The 21071-nt window shown below is 43.2% G+C and overlaps 3 protein-coding genes across 3 annotated transcripts; 1 reads left to right on the forward strand and 2 right to left on the reverse strand.

Annotated features, from left to right (window-relative positions):
* Positions 1-64: 64 nt before the first annotated feature.
* On the reverse strand, positions 65-4031 carry LOC114366556 (NKAP family protein CG6066). Its single transcript, XM_028323471.1, has 5 exons — positions 3510-4031; positions 2963-3104; positions 2573-2796; positions 1836-2106; positions 65-1474 (listed from the first exon to the last, which is right to left on the reverse strand). The coding sequence occupies exons 1-5, from the start codon at positions 3862-3864 to the stop codon at positions 1303-1305; spliced, it is 1164 nt and encodes a 387-aa protein (XP_028179272.1). The 5' UTR covers positions 3865-4031; the 3' UTR covers positions 65-1302.
* Positions 4032-4613: 582 nt separating this feature from the next.
* On the forward strand, positions 4614-10582 carry LOC114366542 (transmembrane protein 138). Its single transcript, XM_028323445.1, has 5 exons — positions 4614-5091; positions 5191-5263; positions 5924-6095; positions 6567-6845; positions 9128-10582. Exons 1-4 carry the CDS (start codon positions 4964-4966, stop codon positions 6671-6673), a joined length of 480 nt encoding a protein of 159 aa, XP_028179246.1. The 5' UTR covers positions 4614-4963; the 3' UTR covers positions 6674-6845; positions 9128-10582.
* Positions 10583-11733: 1151 nt separating this feature from the next.
* LOC114366563 (uncharacterized) lies at positions 11734-20397 on the reverse strand (the record flags this gene model as incomplete). The annotated part of the gene is made up of 8 exons (XM_028323481.1): positions 11734-12540; positions 13595-13762; positions 15008-15112; positions 15935-16006; positions 16520-16957; positions 18319-18454; positions 19282-19425; positions 20259-20397. Coding segments are annotated over 8 exons (1262 nt in total), but the record flags the coding sequence as incomplete, so codon positions are not given.
* Between the last annotated feature and the right edge of the window lie 674 nt (positions 20398-21071).

Genomic DNA, 21071 nt, shown 5'->3' on the forward strand with positions numbered 1-21071 from the left:
AGGGTTTGCGTAAGCTGCGAGGCAAGAGATGCAGTTACGTCTTTTATATCTTTTCCTACATACCCATTATCACAAGAATTGAACCCAATTATTCAATACTTCACTAGTATTACCAATATACAATCATGTTATCATAGATGTTACTTTATCTGGTGCAAATACAACATAATTATTATGTAGATTTAAGTCATTTAACATAGTCTAGGATCCTCTGACCTCAACAAATAATTTTATAGTATATTTAGCAAAAATCACATGTTGGTAAAGTGCACTTTTTATTAGTTTAATGTAGTTAAATTAAAATGGAAGCTCTCCTATAGCAATTAAGAATTTAATTATATTTTTTGTACTATAAAATATGTTTACATAATAAAGAATTTATTTTTAAACATGTTTCTTTTATTCAGAATATGATTCATGATAAAAAGATCATGAATTTAACAAATAATGCTTAGTTTACGAAATAAATATAATAATAATTACATTACAATTTCATAAAAAGGCCTGTTAAAATTGAGTTAGGTAGTTCAGATTTCCATTATCAACAACTCGACAAATTGATAGCGCAAACAGGACGATGAAAAAAAAAGCCATTCATTTGTTTTGGTAAACAAATAGGGCAGATCTGATTAACTATTTATTATTAAGATTCATTCTCTAGTTTTCTTGAATACTTTTAACAGCTCATTAATTAATTTGTTCAGATTTTTCACATTCCAGTGTTATACATAATAATGTATGCGAGTAAGGCAACTATGGTGCTTACTTTTTCATCAGATGTATTTCTTTATGCATACTTTTTTATAAATTACTTCCGTTGATTTATATTTTGACGGTTAATTGATGTGGAATTGTATAACACGCTTACTTAATTGTAATTTAGCCATGTACTTCGTCTCTGTCCCAATGATTTCACCAAGCGTCGCCTCGGTGAGCTGCAAGTTCAGCACGGGAGTCGGACGCGTTCGGTCAGCCAGCATTGCGGAGGATGGACGTTTAGCGCTCTCGCATCAGGCGACGCGCGCTAGGGGCCTCGCATCAAACAAAAATGGCGTTCTCGCGCTTGGCGCGCTCCTCCTTGCTGAAGGCGGCGGGCGCACGTTGGTAATCCTCGCATCAGGCGGCGCACGTTGGAGGTCCTCGCATCAGGCGGCGCACGTTGGTGGTCCTCGCATCAGGCGACGCACGTTGGTGGTCCTCGCATCAGGCGGCGCACGTTGGAGGTCCTCGCATCAGGCGACGCACGTTGGTGGTCCTGGCATCAGGCGGCGCACGCTGGGGGTCCTGGCGTCAGACAGCGGCCTAAGAGTCGCGGCGCTGCGAGCGCGCGCTGAGCACGTCGCGGAACTGCGACAGGATGGCGTTTTCGCGCTTGGCGCGCTCCTCCTTGCTGAAGGCGGCGAGCGCGCGCTTCTCGTCGGCGGAGTAGATCTGGTTCTCTTTGCGGATGCGCACGGCTTCCATGCGACGGTGTCTGTAATCGAACGACACCACATATGAGCAAGAGAAAACACTGACAGGATATTATAAAAAATCGTAAAACTCATTTATTTTTGCTAGTAGGCTTTAAAAAGCACTTTAACATGTCTCAGTATTAACTCTACCACTACTTAAAGACAATAAATGGGCCAATGCTAAGAAGAAGCAGCGCAAGAAACTCAGTCACTATTCCATGTTATAATCCTAGCAACCAATCTATAGTACCAGATTAGGACTACTTGATGCCCTATTTAGTAAGCAATTCACCTACTATGAGCATACCTTGGTTTGGTTAATCCAGCACTGCTAATCTACGAAATCATAGAAAGGCAGATTAGCAAGTAATCTTTACACACCTGCTCCCGCTCATGACGTATCCGACGGATTCGTAGGAGGCGATCTCGTCGGAGGTGAGGCCGATCTCGCCTCGGCGCGGGATGCGCTTGCCCTCGGCCACGTAGGCGGCCATGGCGGCGCCCTCGCCCGGCAGCAGCGCGCGCCCGAAGTCCTTGTGGCCCAGCGCGGGGCCCACGCGCGGCGCCGGCCCGAACGCCGAGCTGGCCAGCTCCTCCTCCTGCCGCTTGCTGGACTTCGACGACTTGCTGCCGGCTTCCACTTCGTGCTCCTCTGCCATGATAAAACGACATTAGGAACCATTAACCACAATATAAGTGACGTATTTGCAGAGGGGTGGAGTACGTTACTAGCAGAATGTTTGGGTTACTGTGAAAATAATCGCATCTGATTTATGTACTTTTCCTAAATTAAGTTAAATTGTTTATAAGTTCTTAAATGTTATTTTGAACTTTGTTACGTCTTGTTTGAATAGTGTAATTGGTACTACCATTCTATTCATGAATAAATAAATATTATAGTTAAGTAGACCTATCAATCCTAACATGTATTTCTTATCTTAACTATAACAAAAATCACAACTATGAAAACAGCAATAAATCATCATTCATCAATCAACAGATGATCAATCATCAGATTGATTTGCTTGAATTGTAATACCTAAATGCTAATATAGTGAAGCAATAAGTATTGAGATGTTAATTAGGATAGGAAAAATAATGTATCAATTCAAACTTACTTCCTTTTTCCACCCAAATTTCTTCCTCACTGCTTGAACTGGAGCCACTGCTGGAGCTCTTGGATTTCTTTTTTGCTTTTTTGCGAGCTTTCTTTACTTTTTTCAATTTCTTTTTCAGTTTTTTTAGTTTTTGCTTTGTGTCTTCTTTATCTTTGGATTTTTTGCTTTTCTTTTTCTCTTTACTTTTACTGCTGTTTTCTGCCGGTGAAGTTTCTTCTTCAGAGCTGTTATGAAATAAACAAATAAAGCTTATAATTTTGATGAGCATCTTTTAAGGTACAAATAGTTACAACAATTACCATGCTACATACATTACTAAAGACTAGGTGATGTTCTATTCTAAAACATCACCAATAGAAATAAACTAAGATTTCTAGAATTAAAACTTACTCAGGTCTCATGGGTGACTTGCCCCAAACAGAAGAGACACCGATCAGTCCAATCCTCTCGCGCTCCTCCCGCCGGGCGTCCAGGAACTCTTCCTCTTGGGGCTTGTAGCGAGTCTTGGGCCCACTTCCTCCACTACCCAAACCTACAAATTATAAACATTAACATTTTTAGTGAGTTTGATAAGTAAAAAGCAATAGCACAAAGATCAATTTTTCTGTTATCATGCTCATTAACCCTAGGTTGCACCATCTTACCTAATTATATTAAACGTCAAAAATCTGTTATAGTTAGCCTTGGCACAGGCCATCGATTTTTAGTTAGCCGATAGTAGGGCCCGATTTTAATTTGTAAGAAGAATCGGCCAAATCAAATCAGTGTAATGTGTGCACTTTCATACATACCCATACTGATCAACTGCCCGACTAAACTATCAGCCGACGAAAAATCGATGGTCTGCACATAGGCTTAAAGTTAAGGTGGTGCAACTGAGGCTAAGAATATAATTGCAACAATGGCACCTAAAGGTACATAGTAGAAAGATCCAAACCTCCACCACTGCCAAGTCCACCACCACTGAACTCTCTGTATGAGCTTCGGCCTCCAGCTCGGTCGCGGTCATGAGGTCTGCCGCGATCTCTGCTTCGCTCCCGAGTCCTCTCGTGGTCCCTGCTGTACTCGCGCGGCCTGTCGCGGTCCCTGCTTCGTTCCCGAGTCCTCTCACGGTCTCTACTACGCTCCCGCACCCGTTCACGGTCTCTGCTTCGATCACGAGTTGCTTCGCGATCCTTGTGACGATCTCTGCTGCGGTCAGGCCTGTCCCTTTCGTTGCTTCTGTGCCTATCGCGACTGGGGCTGCGGTGTCGGTCGCTGCTTCGTCGCCGACCACGCTCGTCCCCTGTCATAGCTTTTCGCGGTTAATTTATTTTATTCGTCAAAATACAAAAAGCACTTTGGGTTTCCAATTCACAGCGAAAGAAACTTGTTACACTAAATAAATAATAAATTATTCATTCAAATAGAACGAAAACAAACATGCTGCCTGTATTCGTCGTATATTTTTCATCTGTCATTTTGACAATTCAGGAATTTGACATCTGTCACTGTCATATAGACATTATTTTTCTTTAATTTACTTTTGCAGCGATGAAATATTGATTATACAGCCCAGTTTATGAATTTATCGCGTTATTCTGGGGGCACGGCAGTGCCCCCGCCAAGTCGAGCGCGAAGCAAACACTGCCGTACCATCCTTTACTGGAACCATTTCGCCGCATTTTCAGGCCCCTATTTGAGAACCTCTGGATAAGACCAGAACGCAGAAATTTTCGTCATCTAGTAAGCTATAATCACATACTTAAAATCCAAAATTTCAAGTCTGTAGGTCATTTATTTCCGAAGTTAAGCGAAAGCAAAGTTTCGCATTTATGACACTCACTCACTGATGATCATCAAAATAGAACTAGTACTTCCCATAAACTCAGAGAGCTGAAATTTGGTACAGAGTTAGGGTTTAATGGCCACATAAAGGGAAAACTATAAAAACTAGGAAAATCGAAGATCTGGATATAATAATAAAGAAATCGCAGTAAAGAACCATAGACTTGGCACGACTTTGTCTAGATTTCATTACTTTTTAGAGATAAACAAGCAGCTCCATCGAGACTTGGCTAGTTTTTTTACAGAATGTTTTTGATGGGATTCACTTTATCAAATCAATTTTCCTTATCATACTTTGCTTCTTCTTACTACTACTAGCATACTCCTTTGAAAACAAATATCTTTCTATTCAATCCACTTTGTGCACTTATCTTGTGCTTCAACCATTGCTTCAACTTGAAAATCAATAACTTGAACAAAGCAGAGTCTGCCCACGTGACTTCAATAAATCAATACAGCCGATTTCGCCGGGCCCGGCAGCGTCATAAACGCGCGCCTGTTTGCAAGTCGCATTTACAGTAGAAGAGAGTGCACAAAAATCGTAAGCAATATTCGTGCTCCAAAATGAAGCTTTCTACGTCAAGATACAGTTTTTGCTTAATGTTTCAAATTGTGGCCATCGTATTCGATTTGTTTTTCAACTGTATAAGTTTGTTCCCGAGATCTCGCGACGGACTTCTTGTAATATTCATGTAAGTTCACAAACATAATTATTTAAGTTTCAGGCAGCTACCTGAGTAGCTAGTTGAGTATTTTACTTAGATAATTAATAACATTTATTTCTTTTTCAGATTTCAAGATTTATTCCTGGTACTCTCCATCACTACCATGTTGATAACGCTGTTCTCAACATACCTATTCCAGGTATGTGTATCTTTAGCTCTAGCTAAACTTTAGCTTTTATTATCACCACGCATGGGCTGGCACCCGGGGCGACTTTCTTTCTGTTGAGCACCCATCCCGAAAATCAACCGATTCGCCACAAATCAATCAAATGCGTTTGAGCGAACCGTTACTTTTGTTGCAACATAATAGAGATAATATGGGTATTCCTCATTCGCGGCAGTAGTAACAGTTTGTATTAAAATATAAACGGGTTTAAATCTCACAATGGACAAGGGTGAAGTTAGGTCAAGGAAACAATATTTTCGTTCAAATGTATACCTGCAATACATCCTACCTATACTACTTCTTCATCAAATCGATTAAACTCGAGTTAGGTAACATCAGAATATCTAAGTTGCGCGCGTATATGTACATCAGTAATTACTTGGTTAGGTACAGGAAAAAGTTGGCTTTTCTGGTGGTCAATCAGTATTGAAAGGCATCAGGAAATGTGGATGCTAGACGCGATTAGATGTCATTTAGAATTAGATTTTTGATGAACTGGCTGAGAAAACGCGCGCACTTCGATGCATGTCGAGTAGCTATGACGTCAAAGACCTAGATCGTTGCGACTTGGCAACTAATACGAGGCGGATTTATAAGTTGTGTAACTCCTTTCGTATTGTTTGCTTCCGGCAGGCCGGTCTGGTGGAGGTGCTGATCCGCAAGTTCCGCGCGGCGGGCTCGGTGTGCCTGGCGTACATGGTGGCGTCGGTGGTGCTGCACACGGCCTGGCTGCTCGACAAGTGGACCGAGAAGGAGTCCATCTCCTCGCCGCTGCTCATCGCCCTGTTCACCATCCAGCGCGTGTGTGAGTATCACATCACACCACTTAGGGGTTTGGCATTCACTTGATTTGGCAGCTTAAGAACAACCGAGAACAAGTCTACTGGGAGTTGGGAGTATTTTATTATTGTTCCGTTGCGAAGCACATGGAATTCGCGCGGCGAACAGAACCGCCTTAAGCGGAAGTTGGAGTAACTATAGACCTATCACGTATGGGTCCTGCCAAATGACGCCCACTGCTGGACAAAGGCCTCCGCCAAGGATTTTCATAACGACCGGTCCTGCGCAGCCCGCATCCAGGCTCTTCCCGCGACCTTCACCAGATAGTCGGTCCACCTAGTGGGAGGCCTGGCCACGCTACGTCTTCCGGCCCGCGGTCGCCACTCGAAAACTTTTCTGCCCCAACGGCCACCGTCTCTACTAGTTATGCCCCGCCCACTGCCACTTGAGCGGATCAAGTCTTCCTGCTGATCCGATATATTTTGCATCCGCGCAGTGTCGCCGTGGTACTACTTCGTGGCCAAACGCGCGGCGCTGCGCGTGGCGGACCCACGCATGTGCGAGGACGTGGACTGGATCAACGGCCAGCTCGCGACGCGCTGAGACATGCGCGCGCACGGTTAGACTATCCTGGAGCTTACTAATTACTCTTTACTTGAACCCTAAATGTAACCGAGCTATACTAAGTAGCTCTTATTTTGTGAGCATCTTTACACGACTGTCGTTTTGTAACTATTTTATGAGACTGTATGTGTCCGCTAGCTAAAAAAACGCCCTTAGACAGAGAGCAGAAATAACAGGAGTGGAACTGACAGGCAATCCCCTCTAGCAATGTAAGTAGACCAGTGGTCCACTCAGTTTATAAAAACTAGTTGCAGCGCCACCAATGACATATTCCAAATGTCACTATTGAAGAGTAACGTGCTGCGATAAAAATGGTGAATTGCAGTGTTTTTAATTGTAAGAAGAGATCTGAAACATCAAATCTTGAAAAGGACAACATTACATTCCATCGGTAAATATTATTTTATTTATTTCACATTAATTAATACACTAAATTTGCAAAAAACTAAATTTCTAGAAGTGTTGCCACTGGAATGACTGGAAAGCAAAAATTCCTAATTGTGTAATATTTTAAGGATAGTGTACTTATAACAATATCATCGAAATTCTATGCAAACAATTCGATACTGCCAATAGGTGTTCTCTTTTATGATATTTGTTAGTATTAATACATTATTAATAATCACTGATAAATGTAAATTCATTTATTACTTTTACCTCGACTGTCGGGAATTATTCATAATAACCGGCGATTATTAATAATTTTCAATTTATCACATTTACCCTGACATAATAAACGTGTTAAGTAAGTTCCCGCTATTTTACAGATTTCCAAAAGATCCAACTACTCGCAATATCTGGATCTTATTATATACTATAATAATAAATAATATTTGTATTTTTCACCATTTTTCTCTATCTGTTCAAGTCATGTGTATAATGTAAGTACTTATTATAATAAAAATGTGTAGGAATATTTTTGTTAACCTTCGAAACAAGGCTTTTAATAGTTTCTTGCTCTGTAAATAAAAATTGAAATTAAGTTTTTCAGTTTTTCTCACTTTCCTTTTTTGCCAGTCTGGAAAATTTATTTATTTATTTATCTAATGAGGCATACCAACAACATTACATACAAAGTAATTATATGAAAATCTTACTTAAAGAAGTTTAGTGTGTATGAATGCCAATAACAGCTTTGGCCAATATATTAATTAATTAATGTAAATAAATCCTATATCCAAACGTTTGTAATAATACAATTAATTATGTTCGTGGAATTTGCCTGTTTCATTATTTTACATATTATGGTCAGTCAAAAGTGTGTACATTTTTATTTCAATACGCTGGCCACCCAGCGGAAATTTTAGTGTGGTACAGCACAATATGAAATATCGATATCGACATCGACTTGGTGATTGTATTGTTAGAAAGATTTACTTCTCTCCTGTAAATAATTTTACGTATAAACCGAACAAAAGAAAATTAAAACAGAGTTCCGTACCATCTTTGAAAGTTGAATTTCGACATTGAACTAACCTTCTATGTACCTTCACATACGCTAAAGTAATAAAGAATATTGAAAGAGCATGAATGCTCAAAATGCCACCTCCTGTTCATCCTCTAAGGCCCGGTTTACACTAAGGCGGAGTGGAGCAGAGAAGTTTTTTGAATCCAATCAGATTCCCTTATTTGCACATCTTCACTCCCCTCCGCTTCGATGGAAATGAATCAAGAGGAGAAGAATCAGGTGCACTTGATTTTCTATAGAATTTGACGCTGCCTTGCGGTGCGGAGAAGAGCGGAGCGGTGTGGAGTTGTGCGGAGCAGTGCGGTATTTCATAGATAGCAATAGACTGACAGCTAACAGCTACGCACAGCTCACGCATCTCCTCTCGTCTCAGCACCGCTGCGCTCTTCTCCGCTCCGCTTTGGTGGAAATAGCCTGCCAGCTTCGTCGTACATCTCTCGTCTCCGTACCGCTCTGCTTTGGTGGAAACCGGGCCTAAGGCTGATAGTCGATCCCCTTTGCCAAGGGAGTGTGGCCGTGGGTCATGTTTGGTATATAAGAATATTAGGTACCTATTTCATGGGTAGTGTAGGGTAATGGTGGTAGGGTTAATACTGGGACGTGTAAAAGTGCTTTTTAAGAGCCTATATAAATGACTTTTTAGTTTTTTTCATATAACTCTTAACTTTCACAATTCGTATTCGTGCTAGGGAAGAAATGCCAAACTTTTGCGTATTTTCCTTTAAATAGAGATCTGAAATGTTGAATCTCCCATAGGATAATAAATTAATTCATATCATTTTTTTAAACGAGCCATAGACTATGAACCATAGAGCAATGATTCTCATCGACAAAAATATCGATAGTGTCTCAGCGCCATCAGCTGTTACACAAATGTCATTACCTCGTACCCCTAAGGAAATGGCGAAATTTTTTTGTATGGAAATAAACGCGCGCTGCTACTCCTGTTATTTCTGCTCTCTGCCCTTAGATAACGATTTGGCCGGTGTAACATTAGTTTACTTGTTAGTTTTTACGCTGCGGCGCCGCTAAGTATTCATCGAGGTCATCAAAAGTGCGCGCTGGAAACGAGACGCACAATAGTAGTTTTATTTTTGTTACGTATTTTCACTTATCCCCTCTTGATGATGTATTTCGCTCCTGAAAGGATACTAATCGACTGTTAGACAAAAGACAACACTTGAAGGATTGTTCGTTGAAAACGCAGCTACAGTGAATGGCAACGGCGAAAAACATGTAATTAAATGGTGAGACTGATTACACAGGGATTGCTAATAATATTGTGAAGGATAACGTTGTTGTTAATATTGATTGCCGACATACCGGGATGTGGCAAGACACATTCAACGGAGCAATCGTGGGAACGACAAGTCGGGAGTGTTTCTGTTTTGATGAATGAACTGAAGATGCGTCGCTAGTGGCGCACCATACAAGCACAAAATAAATATCAATTAAAGCTTCATTCGTACACAGACATTGTAGGTTCCGTGCTTAATCAGTCAGGTCCGGTATCCACTGGTTTCAAGTAACCTATTCCACATAATTACTAGGTTTAAGCACAAAATATACAATTTTACTATCGACCAACAAGTTTTAAATAAAATGTTATGAACGTCTCATCTGAAGTGGACTGAGTGGACACCTGGCCTAAGAAGAGTATTTCTGAATGTGAAACATATTAACCATTAATTAAATATTGGTGTTTGTAGACAGTTTTAAATTCTCGATGTACAACAAGCATATTCAAATAAATGTTAACTACAGTATCATAAAGGATTAAAATAAGTTATAAAGTTCTAAATGTCTATGTAATTCAATTATTAAATGTCAATATTGATGGTTGGAACTTGGAATATTTTACTTAAATATTAGCGTAATACCTATAAAATGCGAGGAAAGGTGCCAATGGATAGGTATTTGCACAAATGGGATATTGTAAGAACGTCCTCCAGCTGCCACTTTAAGGATTGCCATTGGCCTAAAGTTAAACCTGGATGATAGACCCTGTCGCACGTGCACGTGTGTAGATCATTTTCATTAAAATAATGTAGAAGTAAACATGATCGATTTTCAAACTGTAGCAATACCCCCATTTAGATGCATAAATAATAAATATGGATGTTGGTTGTGCAATAATCAAATTTATTAATCAACGTAATTTCAACTCACGATTGGTGACATTAATATTAATCCCAATGGTACACCTACTTGATACCATTCTGAACTTAGGGCGAGATCACACCAGTTGTAGGTTTAAATAGCGGTGACACTGACTATAGTACATAGTGTATTACAATAAAACCATAACACTTGTAGCTTCAATAATTTACTGTTCCAAAAAAATCATGGTAGTCATCTTTCAGAAGTTAGATTAATTATTACTAATATCTAAAACGAATCACTTTTCATTAGAACGGAAACTATTAGACAATATAAATCTTTATACGTGTCGTTATTGTAAAACTTTTTGCCTATTAAATTTATAATACATTCTTAAGGATCAGAGGTGAGAGTGCTTTTTAAAAGTAATGTACGGCACCAGCAGATATCGATTTATTACATAACCGAAACCAATAATTCCACAAATCAATTTAACGCAATAAAGAAATATGCCTATGGCAGAAATAATGATCTAGGTCACAAATATCACAGTCCCTGAACCGAGAGAACGTCCGTCACAGCCAAGCACTCGAGCAAAGTGTGGCGGCGCGCGGGGCGGCCGGTTTCTCGTGCCTTCCCTCTCTAAGACAGAGACAACAGGATCGAACGATATGACGTCACGCTGACGTAGCGGGTGTTATTTCTAAGACGGCCGTTCCTGATCGTGCGGCGTCCTCGACCGCTGCCTGCTCCCCATCAGCCACGGCTTCTTCAGCGCGCAGCATAACCTCGCCGACGTTTGAAAACTGGTCTGCGCAGCTCGAACCCGCCAAAGGCTGGTCATCGCAGCCCTGGTCCGCAGGAAGCTGATGCTCGGAGCCCTGAGGTGCAGCTTGAGGCTGACCCTCACCAGGTTGGTTCGACGTTTAACTAACTTTTATCACGACACTGTTTACGAGAATAATCACGTTCTTTTTTTAATCTGGACGAACGCCTGGTCATCTTAACTTTTAACACTGCACTGATAATCACAAACTAAGGCAAAAATAGATGGCAAAAACGGTTAGAACGCGTGGTCAATCCCACTTCTGATCTTAAGGATCAGAGGTGAGAGTGCTTTTTAAAAGTAATGTACGGCACCAGCAGATATCGATTTATTACATAACCGAAACCAATAATTCCACAAATCAATTTAACGCAATAAAGAAATATGCCTATGGCAGAAATAATGATCTAGGTCACAAATATCACAGTCCCTGAACCGAGAGAACGTCCGTCACAGCCAAGCACTCGAGCAAAGTGTGGCGGCGCGCGGGGCGGCCGGTTTCTCGTGCCTTCCCTCTCTAAGACAGAGACAACAGGATCGAACGATATGACGTCACGCTGACGTAGCGGGTGTTATTTCTAAGAACATTTAATAAAGCAAAACGAAGTGTTTTATTTAACGATTCCCTTTAATATTTCTATTACAAACCTTTAAATCATAATATCAATAATGGAAGAGTATTTACAATTTAGTACATTATAATTTTTTGTACTTGTCTAGTGAACCCTTGGTTAGTCTTTCTGTTCCACAGAATATAGGATGATATTTTATAGGTAAATACTACTATTAGATGAAGGTAAATAAGCCTTACAATTTTATGAATAAGATCTCTGATGTCTGGGATGAATAGGTGGTAGCCACTGATAATGTAATACAAATAATTATATTTTTTTGATGGTCTATTTGCATTATCTGATCTGATATATTAAAGAATATTTCAGCTTTGCATAAGTAAAATAAATACCAGATACCTTTTGATAAACTGACGAGTTGACAATAGTCCAAAACGGCATCTGTGTCGGACTGCCGAATCGAGGGTCATTTGTTCGATCCCATCGTCAAACTCCTTTAGGATCTTCTGCGACCCTGTTTTATATTTTATGGAGCAGGACACCCGCCTTTATACAAGCGTATATTTGGCTTAACTGGAGCTTATTATATTAGTTTAGCTGGAGACATAATAAATAAAAAAAAAAACTAATACCTTCATTGAAAATGTCTTGTGGGGGTTTCTTTCGCACGCGGAGCATATGCACTATTGTCGAGTCTGGAGAGAGAACTGGTCCGATAATGGCATCTATATAATAAAAAATGTTTACTTGTCACTAATGATAAATCCGACGTAAGCCAGTTGATGTTACATAAATCTTATCGCGCTACGTAAGGCCGGGCCTAGAAGTTGGAGCGGCACAGCGGGCAGTTGGCTCTGTGGCTCGACACGAACCACTTGTGCTGGAACAAACAATGGGAATCATTCATATCGTAGGCAAAGAGTAGCATATAAATGATGTTTTAGGCATATTTTTTTAAGCCGTGTGGTGACGGCAGAGTAGAATACGTTTGTCACCAACCCCTACTCTTCCCGCAGGTGTCGTAAGAGGCGACTTAGGGACTACACATCAAACAGAGAACGGGCAGCAGCGCTCTCTGACAAACATCAATCTTTTAAACTGCGATCTCCAACCCGCCTGCCAAGCGTGGGGATTACGGCAAAACCCTCTACTATAGTGATAAAGTGTAAGCACATATCTCAGGATCTGACTGTCTAGTAGAAAATGTGAAATCCTCAGCCATAGTTTGGAACCCCTGATACTAAAGTCGAACTGCTACAATCCTCGCGCTTCACTGTCACTGTGCCACCGCACGCGCCGCTCGCCGCGCTCGCTTTAGGCCCGCGCATTCAGTGTGGACCTCCACTTTGGCTGATGACGACGAGTCTGTCATTTTGGCTGTACTGCACAGAATAATAATAAGTAAAAATGTATGCTCAATGTCATTAACAATATGGTGTAATTAAGCTTGTCTCAAGAGTCAAGCACCATTTGTTGACAAACGTCAGTGATCGGTACTACGCCGATGCTATAGGGCTGACTTCGGTAAAATGATGTGACGTGAGGTGCCAAACTACTGAAAATGGCGGAGGAAATACATGATTTAGCATGAATTATCATGAATAATATTAACTACTTATTTACCTCTCAGTGTCTTCAGGCAACTTAAAAAATTACATTCTGTGTTTTTATTATTATTTAGGCAGTTAAATACTGCCAATGTTTAGAAAACCATTTTCTTCATTTTTTCCATCATACACAAGAATATGCGTGCGTGAGTCAATGTTCGCTCGTATGTGAGGCCTTGTCGAATAGTAATCGTGTAGGGTGCAATCGTGCGTGTTTTGTTTTCGATGTAAACTCGCGGAGATTAATAGGCCTGCTTTGGTTGAGAACGAGGAGTCTGTCATTTCGTCTGAGCTATAAACAAAAGAAATGTAGCAGTGTGCACTCACGATGCACTCGGTGTGGAAGCGGTTGCGGCACTGGTGGCAGCGCACTTGCGGCAGGTGGCCGGTGGCGGGGTGCAGGCGGCAGTAGCACACGTAGCACGGCGGCGCGCTCTCCACGTGCGAGCTGATGGCCGCGCACCACATCTTCACCGCGTTCAGGATCGTGCCGTTCTGCGGACAATCGGTTAGCAGATCATTCAACCTGATGACGTAATAGTCCTATTAAGTTATTGCTTACGAGCCTTCGCTAGAACTTGCGAAGGCGCCCGCTCGCATTGAAAAATGGTATGAACGCAGTGTGGCGTGTGACGTGTCCATGTGCGCGGCGGGGGGTAGATATACGCTACGGCCGCGCTTTTATGTACGGTCGCATGCTGCGGGTGCTCAGACGTCCGCTCGTAAACTCTACAGATGAGACGTATTTACTAGAACAGATCCACACACTAGGTATTTTACAGTACTAGGCGGCACCTATTCCAATTTTTAAAATACTTGATCCACCTAGTATTTTATAAATTACACGATTTCCGACCCTACTGTCAAAGTAATAGAGGTTATTATTGCGTAATCCGTAGTCGTGTATTACGCGCACCTAGTATTTCTCGCTAAGCTTATGTGCGAACGTAGAGATTCACTCCGTCTCTGTCTGACCAAACAAATTTGAGCGCGACGAAGCAAACGCACACAAACGTAGTCAAACCATATTCATGTAAATAAGAAAAAATATGTAAATATTTTTATGAAATTGACATCTTTTAAATACGCCAACTTTTAAGGCCTAAGCCTGTTGAAGTATGAAGGGAGGAATTATTATTCAATTTCAAATTGCATTATTCATACTACGGTTGTATCTTTTCAAAGAAAATTGTATTTGAAAGTCATATTACGTGGATTAGTCCGCACTAGTCGCGTCAAGTATTACTACGTACTAGGTGGAACAGGTATTTGGATCGAGTATTAATAAATACTAGGAATAGGTGCACCTAGTATCAAATTTACCTAGTATAACCCATCTCTAGTAAACTCACGCTCGTTTTATAGCATGACTGTGGAAGAGCTGCGTTTTGACAGCTCATAAAAATGTGTCCATCAACAATTTTTAACTACTACGAACGAAAATTTACTATAGGCTCTGCCTTGGTGGAATCCGGGCCTAATAGACAAATTAAGTCCAGTGTCCACCAATTAACTATTCAGGAAACCAGGAAATTTGATAGGTTATTCAAAACACTTCTGAGCTCTTCTTCGACTTGGTGGAAACCGGTCCTTACGAAGACTGGCAAGTCACGTGTGCAGTACAGACTAGAGATGTTAATGTTATGTAGTTTCGGTTATGGATACGGTTACGGATATATGAATAATATTATACCGGTTTCGGTTACAGTTACGGATATCTATAACATTCCTGGTACTGACCTGGTAGGCGATGTACATGGCGACCCAGTTGGTGCTGACGGCGGGGCGCGCGGCGGGCGCGGTGACGCGCGGCAGCGCCAGCGGGAACTCGGGCTCCAGCCGCACCCACAGCTCGACGGGCCGGTCCTCGATGCTACGTGTGCAGGATACTGACCTGGTAGGCGATGTACATGGCGACCCAGTTGGTGCTGACGGCGGGGCGCGCGGCGGGCGCGGTGACGCGCGGCAGCGCCAGCGGGAACTCGGGCTCCAGNTATCTTTTCAAAGAAAATTGTATTTGAAAGTCATATTACGTGGATTAGTCCGCACTAGTCGCGTCAAGTATTACTACGTACTAGGTGGAACAGGTATTTGGATCGAGTATTAATAAATACTAGGAATAGGTGCACCTAGTATCAAATTTACCTAGTATAACCCATCTCTAGTAAACTCACGCTCGTTTTATAGCATGACTGTGGAAGAGCTGCGTTTTGACAGCTCATAAAAATGTGTCCATCAACAATTTTTAACTACTACGAACGAAAATTTACTATAGGCTCTGCCTTGGTGGAATCCGGGCCTAATAGACAAATTAAGTCCAGTGTCCACCAATTAACTATTCAGGAAACCAGGAAATTTGATAGGTTATTCAAAACACTTCTGAGCTCTTCTTCGACTTGGTGGAAACCGGTCCTTACGAAGACTGGCAAGTCACGTGTGCAGTACAGACTAGAGATGTTAATGTTATGTAGTTTCGGTTATGGATACGGTTACGGATATATGAATAATATTATACCGGTTTCGGTTACAGTTACGGATATCTATAACATTCCTGGTACAGACCTGGTAGGCGATGTACATGGCGACCCAGTTGGTGCTGACGGCGGGGCGCGCGGCGGGCGCGGTGACGCGCGGCAGCGCCAGCGGGAACTCGGGCTCCAGCCGCACCCACAGCTCGACGGGCCGCTCCTCGATGCGGTACACCGCGATGGCCTCGTTCGTCGTCCAGTGCACCGTCACCTGCACCACAACAAAATACATAAGTGTTTATGACCAGGAAAATATGATGTTTACGTTACCAGTAATATTTTCCTCCCCTGTCGTCCACTTTGCGTAAAAAGGAATCTCGATCTTTTCCTTGAACTCCTCATAATGTTTTTCTGATCGATTTAATCGAGGGTCCAAAGACAGGACCACTTTACCCCGGGTCAATTTTGACTGGTTGGGGTTTTATAGGCGGTCAAGCTGTAGATCTTGACTAAAGCCTGGTCCGTGAGCATGTAGAATTTTGTGCAATTATATTGCTGTCGCGACTATTCGACGCGCGCCCGCAGTGAGTGTACGAGCGCGACAGCAACATAATTACGCGCAATTCAGGTCATTGGACAAAATTCTACGTGCTCACGAACCAGGCTTTATACGGAAGTCGAAGCGATGAGAACGATCTGGTGGTGGTCGAGCTGATTCTAGTTCCACAGAAGTTATACAATAACCGCGAGGATGGTATGGCCATGGGTGGTGGTAAGATTTGACCTCGGTGTCCTCGAGCTCGGCCTGGCGCGCCAGCAGCGTGTCGAGCTGGCGGCGGATGAGCGCGGGCGCCACGAAGGCGGCCACGAGGCGAGCTAGGGCCGCCCACTGACCTCGGTGTCCTCGAGCTCGGCCTGGCGCGCCAGCAGCGTGTCGAGCTGGCGGCGGATGAGCGCGGGCGCCACGAAGGCGGCCACGAGGCGAGCTAGGGCCGCCCACTGACCTCGGTGTCCTCGAGCTCGGCCTGGCGCGCCAGCAGCGTGTCGAGCTGGCGGCGGATGAGCGCGGGCGCCACGAAGGCGGCCACGAGGCGCGCCAGGGCCCGGCCCGCGCGCCCGGCCGCGCCCCACCAGCCGCGCGCGCCGCCGCCGCCCGCGCCGCCCACGCAGGACGAGATGGCGCGGCACGACACCAGCCCCACCGAGCTCCACCAGCGCGAGTCTGCAAGGGACAAACGACATTAATGAGGGCTATCGTTTTTATACTTAACAGTTGGCACCCCTGGCGATTGTCAGGACCTTACTCTACTGTGGCGCCATCTTGATGAGTGCAAATGCGATAGTCCTCCTACCACTTTAGCGCTCACAAGTTGGCGCCACTGTCTTCGCTACTAGCAAGTGACAGGACCTTCCTCTACAGTGGCGCTAACTGGTGAGCGCTAAAACGATAGCCCTCATTACATGACGCCGCTTGACAGGCTCGCGATCCACGGTAGATACCCATCGCGTACGACGTCCCCATATTAGTTGCACCACTAGTACACGAGCCACGAGCGCTCGCGGCGTGCACCCACCCCCGGCCGTGTGCATATGGAAACCCGCGTCACGCGTCCACGCTACACCATTATACAAAGACACAACTTACGCAGGCGCACACATGTCATGTATTAGTTTTCGTATAGGCACTAAAACTGTATCATTAGTTTAATTAATTTTATTAACATAACCAAGCCTTATACAATTACATTATGCAAATGAATAAATGACACTATACTAATTCACAAACGATGCTTGCTTAAGTGGAGCAGCACTGCTATGCGAAGTCCGAACGCACAGCACTCCGTCACTCAAGTAATGTCTTATGAAAAGGTTTTTGGGACCCTTTGCGTTCACACGCACTAATATGAGACCTCATAGTAAGTTTGTGAATACGGGTGTAACACGCCACTAATGATTCATAAGAAAATTCGATAGGAAAAGTATCAAATCAAAGTAGCAAGTAACACTTCATCTTATCTTAACTCAATTTTATTTAAGGGACTCGCGCTGGCAGCTTGAAGAGCTTTTCCAGCTTCACCGGGCAGAGTGGCGAGTACAGAAGGTACTGTAACGATCGGGCCGTATCGAGCGCATAAGGCACCCGATCAATGGCGAACCCAACTAGAGGGTTGCCCACCGCGGTGTTGGACCAAAGTCCAGCCTACGGCGGGCTTTCTAGTGGGCCCGATCGAGGGGACTACGGACGCGGCCTCAGGGCGCCACGGTAGGCTCGGACCTCGGCTCAGGAATACTCCTCTCGGCAAGACGTTTAGGCGATTATCACACTGCGCCGCGCTCCGCCGCGGTACGCGGGACGACATTTTTAATCATTGTATGCAAGTACCTCAGTTTGTATAGAAAACACGCGCGGCACAACATACTGACAACGCGTCTGCGCGCGGGATTTTTTATATGAAATCACGCGGACCGCGGCGCAGTATGATAATCGCCTTAACCGCTTGAGTCCCAGACGGCAATCATTAATGTCATAACAATTGATTATCTATTGTGTCTAGATTCGCGGGCCTTGAAGGATTAATGTGCCTCACCGTCGGGCGCCCAGTCGGGTATGCCGTGGAAGTACGGCGCGTAGTGCGGCGGCGGCGCGGCGGCGTTCAGCAGCTCGCTCGGGATCAGCCGCAGCGCCGTGGGAAGCAACGACTCCGTGTAGTAGTTCTCTCTGTTGAAAACACAATGTTTAAATGCTGAAGACCAAAATATGTAACTGTCTTGTAAGAGAAGCTAGTATCATAAACTTAATATTCCTTCGGAATAGAGCAAACCACGAGCTGTCAAACGAAACCGATTTTAAAACGTCACTGTATATCTTTTGTGTATCAGTGTCAGGGTTATTTCACTGTTTTGTACAATAAATCAATTACTGAATCAGTCACGTTTCTGAAGTACTATTTCTGATAAATATCCACGATTTCACTCACGTAAAATCTGAAAAAATCTCAGAGTTCAAATTTTCAACGTGCCAATAAGTTTAACGAACTGTCAAATGGTTGCAAAAAACTGTTCTGTTACGTCGCATCTCGCATCTCTTTTTACCCGACTGCTCCAGAAGGAGGGTTATGTTTTTCGAATTCGTTCGTTCGTTTCAGCCAAATGACGTCCACTGCTGGACAAAGGCCTCCCGATTTCGAATATACTACGCTTTTCGAGTGTATGTATGTATATTTCTTTAGCACGGCCTATAGCCTAAACGGTTTGACCGATTTTAGCGTGGGAGGTATCGTTAGATTCGTCTTAATCATGAGAGTGACACTGGCTATAATAAAATTTAAAAAAGAAAAATGGCGGATTTCAAGTCTTCAAAAAAACAAATACATATCACCAACAAAACGAAGAATTAGTCATTGATGCCTCTGACTGCATTTGTGAACACTAAGGCTTATTTTTATTAAGTTCAATTTTACGCAGTTGGCTTTGTTGCTCTATTTCGCTAGATAAATTAACTTTATGGCTAGCATCGAAGAGAGTATCGAAGGTATTGCCACCCACCTGTAGTGCTGTATGTAGTGGTGCGTGAGGTCGCCGCGCGCGCGCGTGGTGAGCTCGTGCAGCGCGTCGGCCAGCAGCGCGCAGCCTAATGCAATCGCGTGCGCGTCTGACCCTGCCACCATCTCGCACGAGTCCACGCCCGCTCTAAACATAAATGAGTACAATCATAATAATAAAATGATGTGTACAATAAGAAAATTATGTGTACATCTATAATATTATTATGTTTATGTATTTATGTGTATGTCTATTATATTTATTTGTATTATGTTATTTATTTTATGTAATCTTATGTAAGAAGGTTTATTATCAAAAATTTAATTAATTTTACTCCGCCTTACTCTTTCTGCATGACCCGTGGTTGACTGACAGAAATCAAAAATCAAAAGTATTTATTCAGTTTAGACCACAAGTGGCACTTATGAACGTCAAAATATTATTATAGAAAATAATAAAAAAAGAAAAGGTAGCCCTTATTAAAGGGCCCTACCAGCGCTTCGAGACAAACATATGGAGGAGAATGCCATCCGGTATTAAGTCCGCCACAGTGCATTGCTACTTTGTGTGCTGAAGTTTAAATAAATAAATAAAAATCTGCACGAAAACCAAAGAGACCGCAATAGCCCGTAGAATTGCTAAAATAAAGAGGCATTGGGCGGGGCACATGGCTCATAGAGCTGATGGCCGTTGGGGCAGAAGTTTTCGAGAAGCGACCACGGGCTGGAGGAAGTAGTGTGGGCAAGCCCATCACTAGGTGGACCGACGACCGGGTGAAGGTCGCAGGAACAACCTGGATGCGGGCAGCGCAGGACTGGTCGTTATGAAAATCCTAAGGGTAAGCTTTTATGCGGCAGTGCAAGTTATTTGGCTGAAACGAACGAAGTACAATTAAGTATTATGCTAAAATCGTTCTTATTTTTCGAGAAACAAAATCCATCTCTAAGCTAATTAACGCATCTTGCTCTCAGATTACTCACGTGTGTCCAGTGAGCGCGGCGTCGGCGAGTTCGAGCGCGCGCGAGAACGGCTCGTGTAACCACTGCGGAGCCAGTTGCGGCCGCTCGCGGTCCTCGCCTTCCTCTGTGCCCTCTGCGCTCCAGATCGCCAGCTGATCCGCTGCCAAACACATTTATTTATTAATTTTAATTACACAGGTTTATACCTTACTAGCTGACCCGGCGAACTTTGTTCCGCCTTAATGGCAATAAATAAGCAGACTTTTTTTTTTAATTTCGAACGGGATAAAAAGTATCCTATGTCCTTCTCCTGGCTCTAAACTACCTCCCTGACAATTTTCAGCTAAATCGGTTCAGCCGTTCTTGAGTTATAAGTGGAGTAACTAACACGACTTTCTTTTATATTATATATAGATTACGTAATTAAATAGTAAGGTAACAACAAACATAATAACAACATCTTAAAGACTAAAGAGAACACTGCTCACAAAAGGATTGGCAAGTTGACAATATTTTATGCCAAGGGTCCGCAAATATGTCACGATGAGGGTAGTCATCCAGGAGTGCATTGAGGGCGGTGTGCATTCATTTATACAATAAGTAAAGAGTAAGTAGGCAGCAGCAGATTACGAAGCGGGAAGATTGATGGGCCATGGAATAGAACAATGTAGAGTTGACATCGTTAGCTAAAGAAGAAAGGTAAAGGGCGCACAGTAGTTTGNTTTGACCTCGGTGTCCTCGAGCTCGGCCTGGCGCGCCAGCAGCGTGTCGAGCTGGCGGCGGATGAGCGCGGGCGCCACGAAGGCGGCCACGAGGCGAGCTAGGGCCGCCCAC

This window comes from Ostrinia furnacalis, unplaced genomic scaffold, assembly GCF_004193835.3.
Source record: "Ostrinia furnacalis isolate ACB-3 unplaced genomic scaffold, ASM419383v2 OfSCF0638, whole genome shotgun sequence".
Taxonomy (NCBI): domain Eukaryota; kingdom Metazoa; phylum Arthropoda; class Insecta; order Lepidoptera; family Crambidae; genus Ostrinia; species Ostrinia furnacalis.

Excerpts from the sequence above, each read along its gene's own strand:
- LOC114366556 (XM_028323471.1), bottom strand. The coding sequence starts at position 3,864 with ATGACAGGGGACGAGCGTGGTCGGCGACGAAGCAGCGACCGACACCGC. Across the intron at positions 2,797-2,962 it reads AAGTCACCCATGAGACCTGA|CTCTGAAGAAGAAACTTCAC; the intron begins GTAAGTTTTAAT and ends ATTTCATAACAG. Across the intron at positions 1,475-1,835 it reads TACGTCATGAGCGGGAGCAG|ACACCGTCGCATGGAAGCCG; the intron begins GTGTGTAAAGAT and ends GTTCGATTACAG.
- LOC114366542 (XM_028323445.1), top strand. The coding sequence starts at position 4,964 with ATGAAGCTTTCTACGTCAAGATACAGTTTTTGCTTAATGTTTCAAATT. Across the intron at positions 5,092-5,190 it reads GGACTTCTTGTAATATTCAT|ATTTCAAGATTTATTCCTGG; the intron begins GTAAGTTCACAA and ends TTTCTTTTTCAG. Across the intron at positions 6,096-6,566 it reads GTTCACCATCCAGCGCGTGT|TGTCGCCGTGGTACTACTTC; the intron begins GTGAGTATCACA and ends GCATCCGCGCAG.